The sequence below is a fragment of the Callospermophilus lateralis genome, chromosome 3, assembly GCF_048772815.1.
Source record: "Callospermophilus lateralis isolate mCalLat2 chromosome 3, mCalLat2.hap1, whole genome shotgun sequence".
In the NCBI taxonomy this organism is placed as follows: Eukaryota; Metazoa; Chordata; class Mammalia; order Rodentia; family Sciuridae; genus Callospermophilus; species Callospermophilus lateralis.
In genome coordinates, this window is record NC_135307.1 from 74,107,916 (window position 1) to 74,128,553 (window position 20,638).

Consider the following 20,638-nt stretch of genomic DNA (forward strand, 5'->3'; position numbering starts at 1 on the left):
GTAATCCTTACCATAACATTATGAGGCAGGTACTCCTACTGGCTCCCAGTTCTAAAAGAAAACAGGCATAGAGGTTAAGAAATTTTCCCAAGTCCCAGGTTTAACCAGCCCATCTGAAAGAAATGCCCTTCATTTCCCTTGCTATTAGGTGTGGTTATGTGACTATGTGGGATAATGTGACCATAAGTGACACTTCAAATTTCTGGTTCTTCTCTTTAAGGTTGAAACCACTTCCTCTGGTTTTTCTTTGCCCTGCAGGCTGGAACAGACTGGCGACCTGACAGCTTCTACCATGTGAGACCAAATTCCTGAAAGTAACAATACTAAAGGAAGCAGAATATCTGAATGATCCTCTAGATGCCAGCAGCCGTGGACTGCTAAACTTTGGACTAATTCATACAGAGGAAACACCTATATTACTTGTGAGGGTCCATCTTGATTTGTTAACTTGACTGGATTGAGAGATTGCTATGAAATACAGTAAAGAACCCTTCTGGGTGTGTCTGTGAGCATATTTCCTGAGACAACTGGCATTCGGGACAGCAAACTAAAGGATTAAAATCCACCCTAAATGTGGGAGGCATCAACCAGCACGCTGGGGGGTCCAGATGACACGCTGAAGAAACATCCACTCCAGCCTCCTCAGCCTACATGGACTCCCAGGAGCAGCTCTCCAGGGGGCTTTCAAGAACTCAGCCTTGGACTGGGACTCCACCATTGGTCCCTTTTGTCCTGAGGCTCCAGTTTCCTGGACTGAACAGCTACTAGTTTTCCTGGCTCTCCAGCCTACAGACAGCCACAGTGGAACCATCCACTCTCTGATTGTATGAGCCACATAATAAATCCCCTCTTGCAGCTATTGTTATGGTTTAGAGTCCCCCAAAAGTTCATGTGTGAGACAATACGAGAAGGTTTGGATGAGAAATGAATGAGTGATAGCCTTAACCTCATCAGTGAATTGATCCTTGATGGGATTACCTGGATGGTGACTGGAGGCAGGTGGGGTGTGGATGGAGGAGGTAGAGCACTGGGGGCCTGGCTATGGACTATTTATTTTGTTAACTGGAGAATGGAGTCTCTCTCTATGCTTTCTGATCATCATGTGAGCTGCTTCCTTCCATCATGTCACACTCTTCTGCCATGACATTCTGCTTCACCTGGAGCCTGGAGGAATGGAGCTGACTTTCTATGGACTAAGACCTCTAAACCCATGATCCCTCAAATAAACTTTCCTCCTCTAAAATTGTGCTGGTCAGGTCTTTTAGTTGCAGCAGTGAAAAAGCTGACTAAAACAGTTATAATGTGTATGTATATTCTATTGGTTCTGTTCCTTTACAGAACCCTAATACATTTTCAGTAACTTTGGGGCATATCTATTAAAAGACACTTAATCTCATTTTGTTTGGCTCCAAACTTTCTTTCCCTTCTTTAACTCTACTAATAATTTGCTTCTTAATAAAATTGGATTTTCAACTTAGCAGTAGTCTTCATAACAAACCTGTTAATATCCTCATCCAACAGATGAGAAACTGAGGCACAGGTTAGATGATGTGTTCACCATCATATAGGTAAGAAGTGACAGAGCTGGAATAGAAACCAAACACTCATACTTCAAGTCGTAGCTGAACAGGTATGTATGAATGGCTGAGGTACCAACAAGGTCATGAAACCTATTCAGGAAGTTCAGCCCCTTGAGAAATGTACAACACTTAAAATACAGAGTGATTTTCTCAAATAGCTCTATGTACAATACTAAAGGAGCACCAAGGTCAGAGCACCTGGGGCCATTAAGGACAACCAGTAAGCATGCAGAAAAGATAAACAAGGGTCAAAAGAGGAGATGACCCTTGTGCAACGTGCTGGATGCAAGTAAAAAAAATAATCACCAGGTGGCAGGGAAGTAGAAACTGAAGGAACTGCACAGGCAAAGGCTATGAGGCTTTGAACTCCTACAGTTGCTCCTACAACTACCAAAGATGCTTCAAAGAGGCTACACAGGGTACTGCGGGGGGGGGGGGGGGGGGGGGGAGCAGATAACATTGCCAGAATACTGGAAGGCAGTGCCGACTTAACCTGAAATCTCATTTTTAACTTTTTCTTTCTAAATTCCAGCTTCAAACATGGGGGACACCATATCTAAACCATAACAATAGCTACAAAATCACCAGAGGTGATTGAACCTCTCATTTCCTTAAGTTCTTATATTTGAAAGGCAAAATCATTCAATCTGAATAGAATTCAACCTTATCTATAAACCGATATCAGGTTATCAGGTTTCTCAGGATCCAGGGTTGAAGGAACTGTGGGGCACATGGTCCAGCCACTCCAGTGCTACCATGTATCCACTCTGCTAGCTCTGAGGCAGAGGATGGACCAGCCATCCCTACTGGAACACAGTCACAGGGAAGGCCAGTTCATGACGGGGCCCAAGTCTGTGGAAAGGGTCTTCCTTGGGTTAAATTCAATTTGCTTTCTTTGTTGTAATTTTCCTGGTGTTTGTATCAAGTCTTTTTAATAATCAAAAATGAGTTTGCTATTTTAAAATAAGCTGATCCTTCAAATATTTATTTTAAAAATAAAAGGTTGTAAGGTATTTTCCAAGTGCTATAAAACCTCCAAATATGTGTAATCAGATATTTAAACATTGTTACTCTTAAAATTCACTCATAAATATTCTACTGTTAGAAAGTAGGCTAATCTAAAAAAATTGCTTATCTTAAAGGGACTACTGAAAGCATTTAAAAATGATAAAATAATGACAGTAATAATCATAATGGTAACAGATAATGGAATCAATAATGAGATTACATTGGATCAATCAACACACAGGGCATTCTGTGAAATACATCTTCATTCTCAAAATCTGTTTCAATGAATTTCTTTATTTTGGCTTATATGTGGGGAAATGGTTTCCTTCATGTTGGTTTGCTGGCAGTTAACAGTAGATCTTAATGTTAACCACCAGCCACACTTTAAAGTTACACTGTGCTTTTTGCCAGGGACTTAATCCCTACAATATTTCTTCCTGAAAATATTCTGCTTTTGAAGCTATCAAAACACTTTTCTTCAATTATTATCACCTCTGCCTTAAGAAGGAAGGCAGCAAGTGCAATCAGGGAGGATCATGCTATTCAAATTTCCTCTTAATGACAATATTGGCGATGCCACAGAGTTCTAGAAAAGTCATCAATCTTGTCACAATGCAGCTGAGGCCAGCATAAAAAAAATCATAGGAAAGCAGGACCTGTTGAGACTCTCACCAGCACCAAAAAAGGAAGGAGGCAGGAAAAATGCATGTTCCAATCATGGAAGGGAAGATGTTAAATGTCTTTTTAAAATATCAAGAGTAAAACACAAAATATTTGCATTATTCCATGAAAGACTTGAGCTCTTAGACAAGAACAAAAATACAAAGTATACAATATTTCAAGTAGAGATCTCAACATCTTATTCATAGTTGCTGCAGAATGAAAATAATCCAGAAACAAATAGAGGTGACATGAGTCCTGAAGGCCATGGAGAATGATAAAAAGCCATCACTGCTGCAATGTGGTTCAGAAAAACCCTAAAGTACAAGGTGGGCTCCAATCTCCAAGGAAACTGAACTATGTGACTAAAATGGAGAAAATATCACTAAACTCTTCCCCAACAATGTTTCTTCTTGGACTCCCCTGCTTCCTCAGGCAGGCATTCTTGCTTTATAAAGCATAATTCCACGCATGATTACACTTGGCAAGTTGTAGAAATAAAAAAAAGGACAGAGTGAACTGCAGTATGCAGATTACCTAGCCAGAATACACACAGCAGAACTATGAAAAGTTGAGGAGGAAAAGCACACTGCTGCAAAGCGCTCACTTTTCAATGAGCACAGATATGTGCTTTAAATCTCATCTAGTAGGTTCACACACACTTAGGCATCTAAATTTACAACTCTTGTTTCAATTTTATTACAAGTCTGCTTCAAGTGTTTGCTCTGCTTTCACAGAAGGATCCATATATACTAAGGCTTAAACCCTGGTATAAAGGATTTTGGTAAAGTATCAGTCTGTTTTCTAGGCATGAGTTCTTCTGGTTGCTGAAACAAGTCATCTAAGAAAGTGGTATCTCTTATGAAGCTCTCTCAATCAGTGTATGGCTTGGGTCTCCATCTCCTGGAAGTCAATGACCCCACACACTTCCTCTGATGTTCACAGATTGCTTCTCATTTTTCACAAGTATCTGCAGCTCCCACCTCCCTTTAGCTCTGTCTCCTCTTCCCACTTCATCTGCATGTCCCTATTAAATGCACACTTGGTGGCAAGCATTGCACTAGATGCCAGGGTCGCACTTCTTTTATATAGAAGAAGTACCTGCAACCAAAGAGTGTATGTCCAGCAGGGAAACAGAGCAAAGGCATTACTCAGGGATAAAATTGAGTAGAAAAGTTTGGGAAAGTACCATGGGAACCCAGGAAGAAAAAGAACCCAGGTGAAGTCTGAGAAGATTTCAGGTAGGTGAGGTACACTGTCTTGGAAGCATGAACTTACATGCTCACCGCAGACAAAGGTGGGGGAAGAGCAGGTATCCCAGACAACCAGAGCAGGATTCCCAAATACCCGAAAATGAGAAAGCAGAGAACAACTAAGGAGCTCCAAGCATTTCATGAGGCTGCAGACTGTACTGCGGATGCAGGAGGATGAGGACAGCATGCCATCACCATGAAGCCCTTTTACACCATGGAATGTTTACACTTTATCCCAGAGAAAACACCCCCCCCCCATACACACACACTTTTCCATAAATCCTAACAAGGTCATATAAATTGTTTTTCGTTGTTGATAGATAGACCTCTCCAGCAGCACAGTGAAGGATACACTGGAATAGAGAAAAGATGAAAAGGAATTAGGAGACTTACAGCCACAACCAGGATAGAAAGGAGAAGTCAGACTGCAAGAAAGAAAATTTTAAAAACTCAATGATGCACACACATGCTGTGAAAGGTGAGAGAAGGATCCAAGCTGACCTCCAGTTTCTGGCTGGCACAGAGAATCATTCCAATTGCCTGGAGAGAACTGAGAAGAAGGAGGCAGATTTACAGGGGAGAAATAACAATCTTGGTGCTGAACTTCACATGTGACCAAAGGTATGAAGTAGTCTGTACTTCCATCAAACAATACCACAACACCATCCTAAACCTGTCCATTCCTAAGCCACTTACACAGAACATTCAGACTTGTCCTAAATCTGATTCCAAGATCATTTGTCACACCAATAATGTTGTGGTCAAAATACCACATGGGTAATAATGTAACAGTAACCTAGTTTCCCTTTTTGACACACACCCAAACCACATATTTCAAAATACTTGCTATTTCTCTTTCACTCTTCATGGCTTTCCTCTAACTTTCTAAAAGCTAGGGCCAGAAAATTCCATCACAAGACAGTTATTGGGGGGGGGGTGTCTTGTTTTAACCCAGTTGGGGATCACTACAGAAGAATTTTTCCAGAATTCAGTGACTAATAGTTCCCATAAAACCAGAGCTCATAAAGATAAAAGGAATTATTATTAACATTAAACTTCAGAACTAAGAAAGTAATATCCTCAGAACACCATTCCATGCTTTTTGGTACCGGTATAGAAATTAAAAATACCAAGTAGAAAACAAAGAATGAACCCAACCTACCACAGTAACTTTCCCATCTTCTTTCCTCTACCCCAAATACACATGTGGCTGTTCATCCTAACTGCAAATGACAACATTATGGCTTGCTGCCAATAAGACTATATACTCAGCAAGATGCAAGAGCTTTTTTGGAAAACCATTTGTCAGTTTCTTAAAAAGTTTAGCAGACACTCAAAAGACCCAGCAATTCTACTATTGAGTACCTACCAAAGAAAATCTGAAACATAGCCACACAAAGACTCACAAGTAAAGTCCATAAAAGAATTATTTCATAACAGCTAAAAACTAGAAATACTCCAGGGTCCATCAATTGGTCAACACATCAAATGCAATATATCCATGTAATGGAATATAATTTGGTCATAAAAAGGAACAAAGATATAGGCTATGACATGGCTGAACACTGAAAGCATTATGTTAAATGAAAGTAGCCTGACACAAAAGGTTACCTACTATATGATCCTACTTATATGAAATTGCTAAAAAAAAAAAAAGGCAAAACTAAAGAAACACATCAGTGGTTGCCTAGAGATGGGCTAGGAATGGGAGTTAACTATAAACTGGGAGGAAGAAGCACTGAGGAACCTGAAAGTATTCTGTACCTCGCTGTGGTGAATTTATAAATGATATGTAAATTTACGAAGCCACTAAACTGTACACTGGATAAACTGTGTGACATATAAATCATACCTCAAAAAATAAAGACTTCAATCTTATAATGTTCTAACAGAAGCAAAATCCATCTGTCAGCATGTAAATCTAAGAACGTTATATGCAGATTGTGTGAGAATGCTCTCTTCAACTTCAAAAGTTCTCCTTTTGTAGGATACTCAAACAGTACTGAATTGAATATCCAAGCCTCTGCGCCCATAACTTGCACAGACCAATAGTTCTGCGTAAAATGCCCTCCCCTGCCTGTCAACCACATAAACTCTCTTGCCTCAGGGTTTCAACATAAAATCTAACACCTTCTCCTACCACCACATGGCACCTGTACACTCTGATACAGCAATGAGCACATAATGTGGTATCCTATGTGTCCCTCTCCCTCTCTTTACTGAACCAATATTTCTCCAAGACAGATTCATGGACATGTTCCTAGGGGCCCACAATATGTCAAGAAGCATTTTTAATTTTCTTTTCAACATCCCAGTTTGTAATGCATTTTGAATAGAGGAAAGGCAAACTTACCACTTTCAGTGTCCAACACTAACAAGAAAACAATAGAAGTAGACCTACTGGACATATGATGCATTTGGGGTTACAGGAGGCCACATGAAACCATAGTACATTCTCCAAGAACCAATACTTCAGCAGTTCCAAGATAGACGTGGGAAACCTGTGGCAGCCTGTGGCAGCAGAGGACGCCAAACTTAAAAACCCTGCCTGCACAGTCAGCACAGCATTCTGTATTGCAAACGGTGTTTTTATTTTAGCAAAACAACATCATCTGTCACATTAAATTAATTTGGTAAATTTGGATTTCAATGACTACAGTTTTAGATTTCATTATGCAGTGGCTTTTGTTTATAGTTATAAAAGAAATATAAGCATAAGGTGTTTATTTCTAGTTACTAGTTTTCTGCATATCTAAGTAACATTATAACAAAAGTAATCTATGTCAATACTAGGGATTTCAGATACTTTTTCCCCCTTTGAAACAGAGCCACTTATTATTCAAATTAGAGAGGCAGTATACTACAATATAGTACCCTCAATAGCAGAGGCTGTATCTTTTCCTCTCTATAGCCCAAATGCATGGTGTAAGAAAAGCCCTCATAAAACATGGTTGAATAAATGAGCCTGCATTATGTTCCTATTCCAAAACAACAAAAATGTGAAATGCTACTACCTAATACTGGCCTCAACTAACCTACTTTGAAGCTTTAAAACTCTGGGAGTTAGGCATAAACACTAACCAAGCAGAACTTGAAGAAGGGATGGTGGGAAGGGGTGAGCAAGGGAGGATAAACAAGCAGTGAACTCTTTCAATACTAACCCAAAGTGAAGAGAACATTTATAAAACATTTACCTGAGATCCAGGATTTAACCTAAATTCACATTTTGGTCTCTTTCTAACCTCTTTATACATTGGTTCTTCCACTTCATTCTTCTCTCTTAATGGAAACATTAGCAAAGGAGAAAGTTGGTACTAAGGAAATATTAGAACAGATAGCCTTCTTCAATTTGTTCTCTCAACAGGTAGCCACTGCAGGCACTTAGTTAAGTGCTGGGGATACATGAAAAAAGGGATAGGAGCCCAGAGAGGAAAAGAAACAGTAAACAATCATAAATAGGGAAGACAACTAAGATTCTAACAAGTTTGTAACCTTTACAATTCTTTAAAATTTTATAAAATTTTACAATCATATCCATAAATATTAATAATTCTGTAACCACATTTTGCATAATAATAGGTGGGATGGTCAGTTGTAATATGCCAAGTTAATATGACTATAGTAAAAAATTGAGAATTTTGTAAGGACAAATGTATATGTAATTATGTGAACATGTGTCTACAAAGAGAAGGGCTTGAAGGAGTCATTTATTCATTCATTGTTTAATAAACTCCGACTAAGCCCCTACAATATTACAGATATTTGCCAAAGATAATACTGGGACATGCTCCCCAAATTTGTGGAGCTCACATTTCAATGAGAAAGAAAGACAAAAAGTAAGCAAAAAAAAAAAAAAAAAAAAAAACTCACAAACTAAGATATGGTCTATTAAGGACACAGTATGCTGTGATAGACTGAAAGGCCAGCAAGAGAACACACAATACATGTCAGATCACCAGGGTCTTAGGAGTCCAGACTAGCTAAGCAGGCAAATGACCAGATCTGATTCAACTTTCTGAAAGGGTCTCCAAGCTGCCCTGTAGTACAGCAAGGCAGGGGAGCAGGAAGAAACCCATTCTGGCCAGAAGAACACTTCCAGTATAGTAGTTGCCTCCTCCAAGAGCTGGGTTCTGGTTGACTATGGTCTGTCTCTTCATATAATTTTGTATTTCGCACATCTTCAACAATGAACAAGTTAAAGCTTATTTAAGGAAAGATAATTATTTGTATAAAAAAAAATGGAGATCTCTCAATTTGCCATTGCTATAACTATAGATTTCTAGTAACTTTGAGATTTTCTATTATAGCCCTTTTTCTCTAATAATAGTATTCAAGAGCCTGATAAAACAGAAAATGATTTCATTTTCATATTTGGAAATAAATGACTTTATATGAAATACACTCTGGAAGTTTCTAAAGTCCAATACCTCTTAGCTAAGAAGGTCAGAGTTAGTTGAGAAAATTATCACTTTGAAGCCTTAAACTCCTAATTCTGAAAATTTATCAACTGTGAGATATCCCAAGACAATTACTAGCAAGTGAGAGTACAATGATAGGTGGAAGCTTCTTCTTGAAAGCTGCCCTCAGATTGTGCAGTGGACCAAGACCCTATTAGAAATAATATCATTCAGAATGCAGAAAGGCCCACAGATTTATAAATGAGTGATATATCTGTTGCCTAATTATCTGATGAAAAGTTGAGTTCAATTAAACTTTAAAGAGTAAGCAAAAAAATTTGGGGCAAAATAGAGACTAGCATAATATCTGAAGCTCTGCTCATGAATCCACAGTAAAGGCCACTACGGAAGGATGGGCAGGTTCAAGCCACAGTAAATTAAGAGATCAGCACTCATGAAAGAACCCTCTAGAACTGGAAACAATCAGAACTATGCTGACATTGTACTGCATGACTCGACGCAACACACACTGCAGTTGTTTAAGCTTTGCCAATGCCTTTGTACAACACTACAAAGCATTTTCCTTGTAATGAAATACTTCAAATACAGGAATATGGTCCATGACACAAATCAGCTCCCAAAAACTATGGGGCAAATTCTGCCTTAGAAAGATGACAGCAGACACAGAGGAGCAGATGCTGGTTTGCTTATCTGCCATTCATGAGCCTTTGCCAGTCCTCTGATTGTTTCTGAGGCAGCCAACAGGGGCACATTGGCACCACAAAAGACACTGGTCTCACAACATTTCTTCCTCCACTTAATTTTCCCCAACAATACACACTACAGACAGATTAATCTCTGGAGAATGTTAAACATCTTCATTGTAAATCAAATGATTCCTCTGTCATAAGTCAATTAAAACAAGTTATACTTTCATCTCACCCATGGGAAGCTCAGACTTACTCGGAAACAGCTCAGAACTATGTGACTGCCCACTTGCTGGCCCAAGCCTTGCCAACAGCCTTTGAAGTTCCAAACCAACCAGCCCAAACTCCAGTTGTACATTACTGCATTCAAGTTCTCCTTGGTTAAGAGGATAACTAAATAATAAAGTTTCAAGGAACAGAGGCTAGAAATCAATGCTCAGCTGCATTGTCAGCATCCACATGCTCTGGCCAGCAAAGCTGCCAGCTCAACACATCTGCCCCATTCTTTTGGTGTTATGGCTTAGATATGGGGTGTCCCCCAAAAGCTCATGTGTGAGATAATGTAAGAATTTTCAGAGATGAAATGATTATATTAATGAAGTGGGTCCTAATCAATGGATTAATCCATTGATATGGATTAACTGGGTTGTAAATATAGGCAGGTCTCCAGTAATTGAAGGAGATAGGTCACTGGAGGCATGCCTTTCAAGTTTATATTTTGTCCCTCGTGAGTAGAGCTCTTTCTCTCTCTCTCTCTGCTTTCTGATTGTTATGTCCAGAGCTTACTTTCTTCTTCCATGCTCTTCTTTTCATATTCATCTTCAGAGCCCAGAGCTATGGACTCTACCAACCATGTTTGAGACCTCTGAAACTGGGAACCCTAAATAAATTTTTCCTCCTCTATGTTGTTCTTGTCAAGTCTTTTGGTCACAGTGATGAAAAAGCTGACTAAAACACTCAGCCATCCCTCTTGGGCCTCTGAATGTGCTAGAAAGCTCCTGTGATACCAAGTCAATCTCTACCTGTTCAACTGATTTCATCAGGGCTAGCTCTTACATCATCAATTTTTCCCTTCTTGTGGTTAAATCAGAATTTCAAAATGAAAACACTATCAGGTCCTCAACATAAAGTTAAAAACTAAAAATAAGTTTAATGAGCCAAAGAGCAAAATTCTAAGGCCATCCTGCATCTCCATATAGGAAAATTTTTAATAAAACAAATAAATTGTATTCTAAATAAATAAATTTAAGTCTTCAACGTTGTCTTTTCCTACTGCTATTCATAAACAGAGGCTAACTGCACTCTCAACAATACACACTACAGACAGATTAATGTCTGGAGAATGTTAAACATCTTCATTGTAAACTACCCTGTAACTACCCTCGTGGGTAGTTAGTGATTCTATTGGCTGTGCTGCATCTGCACAGAACTCCTTAATCTAATAGTCTTTACTAAGAAACTTTCAAAAGAAACTTCTTTCCAAGGAGTCATTTTCAAAGGTTTGCTTAAAGTTAGTATTTTTTTTTTTTAGATATCACTATAAAGGCAAAAAAAAAAAAAAACAAACTTAAGGATATATTATAGCTGTGGTTACTACTGGTCTACTTATGAAAAACTAATTTGCAATTAACAAATATGTTCAAATGAGTTTCATTTAAAGCAAACATTGATACTGTTTAACTCATTTTAAATGAATAACTACAAATGGGTAGGAATTTGTTTTGGAGAAAGTAGATTGTTATTTAAATGTTCTTTACAAGTCCTAACAATAGTAATGAGAGGGATGCATCAGTTCTGTAAAAGTACAGATCTTTCAGACTCAAGAACACTCAACTAAGGCACTCAGTTTTGAATTAAACAGATTCAAGGCACAATGCATGATTTAGCCATAATCAACTGAATTGCATGTTCATTTCCTTTCAGATACATAAAGGAGGAAAGACCCATTCTCAACAATTATTCATTTCTGATAAAGGCCAATTTTAGCAGCAATTAAATGCCTTGCCAAGGGCCAGGCTCAACTATCAAAATCCCACCTTTTCCTTTTGGTAAAGAAGTTGGTTTGCACCACCCTTTTTAAAGAATGGAGCCAGATTTTACCAAATTGAACCTTGCAGCATGGGAGTGGTTTGTGACAGGTCTATTTTCAGGACTTCTGGCTGGCCCTAGCTTTTCTGTTTCTCAGTTGTGCTAGTCTCATGGAGTACCAGAATCATATTTTTAGAAAATTAACTCTAAAAAATTTTTTTGCAACTCTGCGGGGGATAGGGGGTGGCAAGCTCAAGCATTAAAGGCAGCATTAAAAAAAAAAAAAAAAAAAAAAACACTCAGACACTTGACTCAAGTAAATCAAAGATTTTAAAAATAAACCAAAACAAAAATGTACCCAAAGAAGACAGAAAAGGAAAGGTAAACAATGATAAAAGAAGCAACAACAGGGAAGAGTCAGGGAGTGAGGTTCTGTAAGAAGTGAACTTCAATGGTTCTAAGCAAGAAATCACAGGGTGAACTCTACTTAGAAAATAAGCAATTGCCTACAAAATACATACTGGTCAGTTTTCACATAGCTTCATAATTAGTCTAAGACAATTAAATCAGGAAACTACCAAATACAAATAAATCCCAGTATTTTAAAAACCCACTCTGTTCAGCAGACCCAGACTTCCTCCTGTCACATCCTTTGCCAGTTCTCCCCCCCTTCCCTGGCCCGTCTGTCTTTCTTTCCTTCCTTCCTTTCCCTCCCAGTCCTGGTCAGCACCTTCCCCATTCTATATAATACCCTATCAGTTGGGGTATCCCAGAGGCAAGGCACTAGGTTAGATAATTAAGGATTATCCAATGATTCCACCTCTACCCAGTAGTCCCTCTAAATGTGCTGCCACATTCTGAAAATCCCTCCATATCCCTGTCCCTGTCAGCTGGACCAGCTTGAATCACATGTAACCCTACTTCTTTCCCACCACCTCCCCACATGCTCATCAATTATGTCAGCAGGGAAGAAGCAAAGCTAGGCTGTGAAAAGACATCTGAGAAAACAAACTCACCAACAACACATGAGAAAGAATTGTTTCAACATGAACTAAAGGTCTCCACAATCCCACTATTGACATTTCAAAGAAATTGAGCGAATGCACAGACTTGATCGACAATAGATTAAAAACAATCTGCTCTTTCAGTGATGTCACAAATCATTTACAGGGAGAAATGGAATAAACGCTAAGATTAGTTTGGTGAATCAAATCTTTAAAAAATTAATATGCTATCATTTTTCACGTATCTTTAACAGTAAAACTTGATTTTTTAAAAAATGTGCCAAAGAGGACATTTTACAGAATTTCTAAAGTCTGAACTTGACAAATTCAAATTGAGCAAATTCCTTATTATGTAACACCCCTGTTCAGCAGCTGCCACCCTAGTGTTTTGCTACAGATAGGCATTATAGAAAATTAATGATAATTTCCAGTTTTTGAAAGACAAAAAGAACCATAGTGACATCTGTACTTATATTTAATTAAAAGCTGCCAGAAAATTCTGAATCCAGGAAATGCTTAAATCCTAAAAAAAAAAAAAAAAAAAAAAAAAAATGTCTTTTCTAATCCCACAATAAGGTCATAACTCCAAATGTATTGTGCTCTGTGTCAAAATCTATGTAAAAATATACTATGTTTTGAGACTGCAATTTTTGCTAACTACATCTGCAATTTTCAAAGAATATTCCTGAAGTTACTTTTACCTCCTCATGAAAAATGACTACCTTACACAAAAACAGCCAGTTCTTGGAGAAAGCAATTTTCTGAGCATTGTAATGCTCTGGTGAGCACATAACAGAGGCAGGAGTCAGCGTGAGATGGTGCAGGAGGGGGTCAGCATGAGGCAGGGCACATGGCCTGGCTGATTCTCATCTCTGACCTCTGAGAGCTCATGAAGCAGCCTCCTCCAGTGGATGCCTCCAGCAAGGCAGCCCTCAAGTACGCCCAGAAAACACCTCCTAGAGCCCAGGTAACTCTACAGGTAAAGAAGTGACATCCAGCAAGGAAGGAAGCCCAAGAAGGTGTGTTTGTTGTCCCATTTCAAGAGGAAATATTCAGAACTAATATTCAGAATCAAATAACTTTTCTGTGAGAATGACCCAAGCATTAATGTAAATGTTTCTGTGTTAGTCTCTCATTGTTGTGACAAAAATATGTGACATAAACAACTTAAAGGAGGAAACATTCATTATGGCTCACAATTTCAGAGGTTTCAGTCCATGGCTGGCTGACTCCAAGGCAGAAACAAGGAAGGGCATGGCAGAAGAAAGCTGCTCAGCTCATAGGGCAGGAAGCAAAAGGGCCAGGGATAAGATGCAGTTCCCAAGGACATGCCCCCCCAGTGACCAACTTCCTCCAACTACGTCCCACCTGCCTACAGTTCGCACCATCAGTAGTCCATCCAAACTGCTAATCTATCAAATCAATTAATCCCTCCTGTTGAGGTTAAAGCCCTCTCATCCTGTCATTTCCTAAATGCTCCACCTTTGCACATTACAGCTTTGGAGACTAGAAATCAACCTTCTACACATGAGACTGTGGAACACTAGCTCCAAACCATACAGTTTCTGAACTCCTCTGCAAAGATCATCTATTTTTTACTCACTACAGCACATCAGCAACTTATACAAACTCAGAACAGTTTAATATCTTCAATTCAAACCAACAGCCTTAAATTGGATCACAATCTTGCTTTTTAAAAAATGGATGACAAAGTCAGAACCCCACACATGAATGTTGAATGATCATTTATCATGTACTAACTGTACAGCTAAATATCCCAAAGTGGGAGAAGGCATGCACAAACACACCTTTCCTAAACTGTTCCTTTGTATACACACAAGCCGTACCTGCAGCAGAAGAATCAAACCTAAGACTCTCAGGTCAGCAACATTCTAGAGGTAACAAGGAACGAGAGCCAGGACACCCTACAAGGGACCTAGAAGAGTCCTAGCAATGAAACAGGATCCAATGACCTGCTAAGCTCTAGGTAGTTTGGGCTTGCCTTTTCCTACTCCGCTTCTTAATCCAGACACAGAGCAATTATATGTCACAAAATCCAAAAAGCTCTTTCTCCTCTGTTGCTTGTATCAGTGACTAAGAAAGCAATTTCTCAAATTTCATGGGAGAAAATCCTCTTACTATGCACAGTCAATGGTATCTCCCTTCTAAGGAAACAAATTACATGGGATTCTTATGTTGATATAAAACACTTTCTGAAAGGTATTATAAACTTATTTTCTACTCTTTCTTGTAAACTTGATATTGTCACCTCCTGTGGTGTAAGTAAATGAAAATAAGTCTCTTCTGGGAAGGTTAAAAAAAAAAGAAATCACTGTTTTGCTAAATGCCCAAACAAACCTTTCATGTGGGACCACACACCAGTCAGGCAAAATACTTCTACCTCTATTCAGAAAGCAAAGAAGTGTGAAGGGGTTTTTCAAAGGGGGAGCTGGAAAACAAATTCTGCATTGTAAGGTTTTCTCCATGTAAGACTCCTAGAAGATGCAAAAGGCAAACCAACAAGGTCTACCAGAAAGAAATGATGTCAGTCAGCATACACACCTACAATGCGGAGAAGAGAAAGGAAGAGGAAGAAGAAGAGAGAAAGAGAAGGAAGAGAGAAAGAAAAGAAAGATCCGTATTTGACTTTAGAGTGAGACCCTGGCAGGAGTCCCATATAAATCTGTGCTTCATACATCAGTTGAAACCCCTGGCACTCAATAAATTACACTAATAAATTACATCAGAGGAGCTAATAATTACCAAGGTCAGCAGGCCAAAGTAGTCAGTTATTATTTTTCTTCTTATTTAAACAAAAGGCATCCCTCTGACTGAACAATTCTAGAGAATGGTAGATCACATACAAAATCTACAGCTTTGCTTTCTGGTCCCAGTTCTTACTTGAAACCTTGATTTAATTTCATTTTCAAAAGCTCAACACATTTCAAGAAACTGCCAGTTCAAAAGGTTAAAAATACAATCTAGAAGTTAACAATGATGCTTCTAAATTGTATGCTCCACAAAAGGACTAAACAAACATGTTTGTTTTGTCGCCACACTATCTAAGGGCATGATCAAAGACACTGTGGACTCAACACTCTACTACATCCCCTCAGAGACAGTGAAAAACTCAACTCTGAAGAACATGAGTGAACCAATGACACCCTTGGGTGACAGAAATGCCCTCCACACATTCTGCCCTTACAGAGATCAAATTTATAATAAACATTTAACTTTTACTTTTTTTTTTTTAAGAGAGAGTGGAGGGAGGGGGAGAGAGAGAGAGAGAGAATGAATTTTTTTAATATTTATTTTTTAGTTTTTGGCGGACACAACATCTGTTTGTGGTGCTGAGGATTGAACCCGGGCCTCACGCATGCCAGGCGAGCGCGCTACCGCTTGAGCCACATCCCCAGCCCCAACTTTTACTTTTTAACTTTATTTGTAGAATGAAATGTTTGAAAGGGACCTTCAGAGGATTCTCTTGAGTTCCAGTTTTCTGTTTTTTAAATTTACAAAGTTATTCAAAGATCCCTAATGTGCAGAAAGGTCACTGAGATAAGCCCCATGTATCAAAGAAAGTCTCAAGTAGACTCCAAATGTTGTATCTGAAAAAGAGAAGCACCAACTTAAAAAATTATAATAATCCTCTACAGAAATTTCTGCTAAATCATCAGTTAACATGAACCTCAGTAGTCCACAAGCAGGCCACTTCTGCAGCATTTTCTAACTGGATGTCTTTACTACGTAACACTGAGGCTATTGACTGTTCAGTATTCATAGTGAGCAATATATTCAGCATATTATACTCTTGGCCTTGGTCTTTTTTTTTATTCCAGTTATTTTCAGTCCAGGAAAATAAGTGTTTCAGATTTTGAAATATATTCTATCAGAAAAATAAAGGCTGTTTCCAATTTAATAATAGTCATCATATGTAGCTAATACATTTATAATAAAAAGCCAAAAAATGTCAGCTCTTAGAGAAATCTCACTTTAGAGAGATCATCAGCAATAAATTGACTCATTGGCCACCAATATTCCACCAAGTCTCTGGGCAACCATCCCTGAGCATTATTTCTCAGTTTGAGAAAATACCTGCAATTTCTGGGTCATTTTTTATTGAGCATGTGCCTATAATATCTCAGAAAGAAAATCTACAAGGCAAAAATAATCAGCCAGATCCACACTGTAAGACAGTCTCTTATAATCCAATCAAACCAAATGAACAAATTCATTAAGCTACTTTATAAAACCACAGTTCACAAATCATTTGAACTGCAGTTTTCTCCCAAAGATCTGTACACACACTGAGCAGCAGACCATCTCCCTTCTTCTTGCTGGCACGTCATGAGGCAGTGCACGTGCTCACAGAGGCTGGTTTGTGTCTGTGTCTGTTTTATACTTAGAATACAGCTTCAGGGCTGCCGACACCACTAGGAACGAAGACCTTAATTCACAATAATTTATGCTATTATGCTGCTCTCCAATGTATATGTAATTTTTTTTAAAAAAATCACATTCTCTTTTTATTTCTTATAAATCCCATGAATAATCTAAATTTTAGACATTTCATTGTATATTGTATTGCTTATAAGAACTGGAGTGGGAGTGGAGAAAGGAGATGAATATTCATTTGAGAATTCTACAAAGTGGAGGATGGGTAGGAGACTGCACTGGGGAGAAGGGGGACAAAAAAAGAAAAATCAGAAGGAAAGATGCCTTATACATAACCTGCTACACATAACCCTCTCTAGCAAAAACAAATAGTTTAATGACCAGATCTCTGGTTCCTCATAATAATGAGGTTTTTTTCCTTTTTTGTATATGTTTTTATGGATTCATTTTTTAAAAGATTTAAGACAGGGAATTAAGGAAAGGTTGTCTGATAAAAACATTTTTCTTAGAGTCAAAGAATAAAATCACAAAATTTTAAGTTTTATATAATAATTTCACATTTTAAAATGTTTAAGATGTTTTTTTAAAAGAAAGGGGGAAAAAAAGGGAAAAACATAAACTCAAGTTGGCTTTCAGAGTACCCCAGCTGTCTTGCTGCAAATCTATAACAAGTGGCACTCAACACAGTATTATGGGGGAGAAGGGGTCAACCAACAGCAAGTGTGTCTGTAAGGATATGAAAAAAGACTACCTGGAAACTGGATGAACAGCAAACATCACATATGCACCGCAAGCATAGAGTTCTCTAAGAATCAAAGGATAGAAGTTGAAATGTAGATGATGCAGAGTGAAAGCACACACAAATAAGCCCAGCCAGCACACAGACCCAAAAGCGACTATGATAAATATCAAGAAAAAATAATGGAAAAAATATTTATCTGTGACTTTTGAGTGAAAAGATAAGAAACCACAGCAACTAACTTTTTTTTTCAGAGCAACAAATTTTGAATAAAAATAAAGATTTATCACTGTCAAAATGTGACTGGGTTTGTTGATTTTTTCTGGAGAGATTTTTAATACTACACAATAAGGAAGCCCATTTTAAGTCAAAAGCTTAAATAACTGTCGGCTTCCAGTCATATCCTGTATTCACCGGCTTTAACCCTTCTCTTTCTTAAAAGTTTAAAGAAAAAGGCTGGGACTGTAGCATAGTGGCAGATCACTTGTCTACCATGTGAGAGACACTAGGTTCAATCCTTGGCACTACATAAAAATAAACACAAAATAGGGCCATTCTGTCCATCTATAACTACAAAAAATTTCAAAAAAAAAAAGTTTAAAGGGAAAAATTTCAGAGTCATTACCACCTCATTTCAGGGTCAGCCAATCATAAATGAACACCCATTATGTTTATGTGCTGAAAAAATTGATAATCTAGCTTACCTTGGAAGACAAAAACAGAATGCTTTAGAATGTTTATTAAAGAAATACAAATAAACCAAATACCTATTTTAGAACTAACAATGAATTCTTTTAAAATGGAGCAGGAAGCAAAGGAAAGGGGAAAACACCATCCCAGTAGAATGTTCCTTCTTCAGGAGAACATCTTTTCATCCCTCTCTCCATCCATCCAATGCTAGGTACTACACCAAGTGCTGAGAAGGAGAGCCACTGAACAAGCCCCAGGCCCTGCCCTGAAGGAGCCCAATAAGGAGGAGACATTTCCACGGCACAGCATGTCACTACAAATCCCTGGTTCTGGATGGAGGAAAACAGAGGAGAACCAGGGCAGCTTGCTGGAGGTGACACCTGAATTACATAACCAGGTGAGGAAAACGCAGAAGAAAGAACTGAACTGCAGGCAGGCAGAGGGAACTATATGTGCAAAAAGCACAGAAGATGCAAAAAAGAGAAGGAGGAAGGTTATACAGACACATCACAGAGGTCCAGGGGAAAGCTCCAAGGACAAGAAATAAGTTATTCTGGACAACACATGTATAGAATTTACTGTCTCAAAAGTGTCCTTTCCTCTCAGCACCTAGGAGACATTTTCTGGAGCCATGCCCTTCACATACAGGCTGCTCTACTTGGGGACCTCAAGCAAGACAGAGATCAATCTGTTTCTCCTCCTTCCATACATTGTTAGAACAGATAGAGACCTTTAAAATCACAGAGCAAATCCTGATGCCCCTCCAAAAGAGCAGAATTTGTGTTAAATAACCAATTAACACATACCCGCTTTGATCAAGAAAAATATATTTGGCTATTTAATTTTTTTTTTTTTTTAGTAATCATATTCTCCTAAAAATGAAGGTCAATTAGCTAATCCTTTAAAAATAAGCACATACACCATGTATAACATGAAGTATATAAAAATAATGACATATATGGATCATAAATGGAGGTAAGTGTGAGAAAACAAAGAAAAGAATATTAGCATCATGGGTGATTTTTCTTCCCTCTTCCAAATTTTTTTTAATATTCTTTATATATGCTTTCAGCATACAGCTTTTTAAATTAATACCATATTACCTGAATGCAAATGTTCTACCTTTAAAAAACATTTCATTTACAAATTTTTCAGTGAAGGAACGCTATATAATTAGTGTTAAGAATTAATGTTAACATCTAAAAGTTATAAGAATTCATGATATATAACTGAAACTAGTTTAACCTAGAAGAAACTGGGATAAAAAATTTTTACAAACCCAATGGAAGAGGGTGTGATTTGTGTAATTATCATGATGCTGTTCAAATGGATAAAAATACCCAATTAGATCAGAGAAAGATTCACTTAGACTGAGTTAAAGGGCTACAGAAAGCTCTTCTCCCAAGGGAGCTGAGCTCTATTGTCAGAATTGGATGTGAGTGGAGGTAACAGGAAAAACAGGGGCAGGCATCCTCTGACCCTTTCCTGGGCCTCAGGCAAGAGAAGAAAGGGAAATGTAAACAGGCAGAGCCATCAAAAGGGGAGGTGCGGCTCCACAGGGCTGTCAGCCTATACTGCAGCCCTCTTCATCCTGGTCCAGTGGAGACTACACCAGCATTTCTAGTTAAAATCACAACTCTTGTACTTAATGCCAGACCTGAAGAATTATACCTTTCTGGTCATTATCAAAAGTTATTACTGCAAAAGGGAGAGAGGGTGGGGAGGGTACATGGGAGCAGAAAAGATGGCAGAATGAGACGGACATCATTACCCTAGGTATAGGTATGACTGCATGGAGTATGATGCTGCATCGTGTATTTGTGTATGATTAATCAAAATGCACTCTGCTGTTATATATACCTAATTAAAATAAATAAATAAATTTTCAAAAGTTATCACTGATAACGACATGGCCTCAGAATGCAGTGTGTCCAGTCTTAGAAAGCCCTTTTACAAGCTTAAGATGTATCTACAGTTTTGAGAAGCAGAATATGCATGAACTTTAGAATTTGAGATCCAGACTCAAATTCCTGAACTTCAAAATCCATTAGTCATGTGCATCCTCACACTAATCTCTCAAGGTCTTAGCCTCCCTGCCTCCATCACCTCCTCCAGGACTATAATGGAGCACCTAGCCTGTGGCAGCTACACAGGCTTTTAGTATGCCTCTCAAGCCA

At 38.3% G+C, this 20,638-nt stretch overlaps 1 protein-coding gene across 2 annotated transcripts in view; it reads right to left on the reverse strand.

Annotated features, from left to right (window-relative positions):
* Peli2 (pellino E3 ubiquitin protein ligase family member 2) overlaps window positions 1-20,638 on the reverse strand; it is a 174,884-nt gene that overhangs the window by 140,601 nt on the left and 13,645 nt on the right. Inside the window, exon 2 of one of the 2 annotated variants that reach the window (XM_076850452.2) lies at window positions 12-51. The exons of the other annotated variant lie outside the window; for it this stretch is intronic. Within the exon in view, the coding sequence (XP_076706567.1) occupies window positions 12-19 (8 nt within the window). The 5' untranslated portion in view covers window positions 20-51. The remainder of the gene's footprint in view (window positions 1-11; window positions 52-20,638) is intronic. 2 annotated transcript variants of the gene reach the window in all.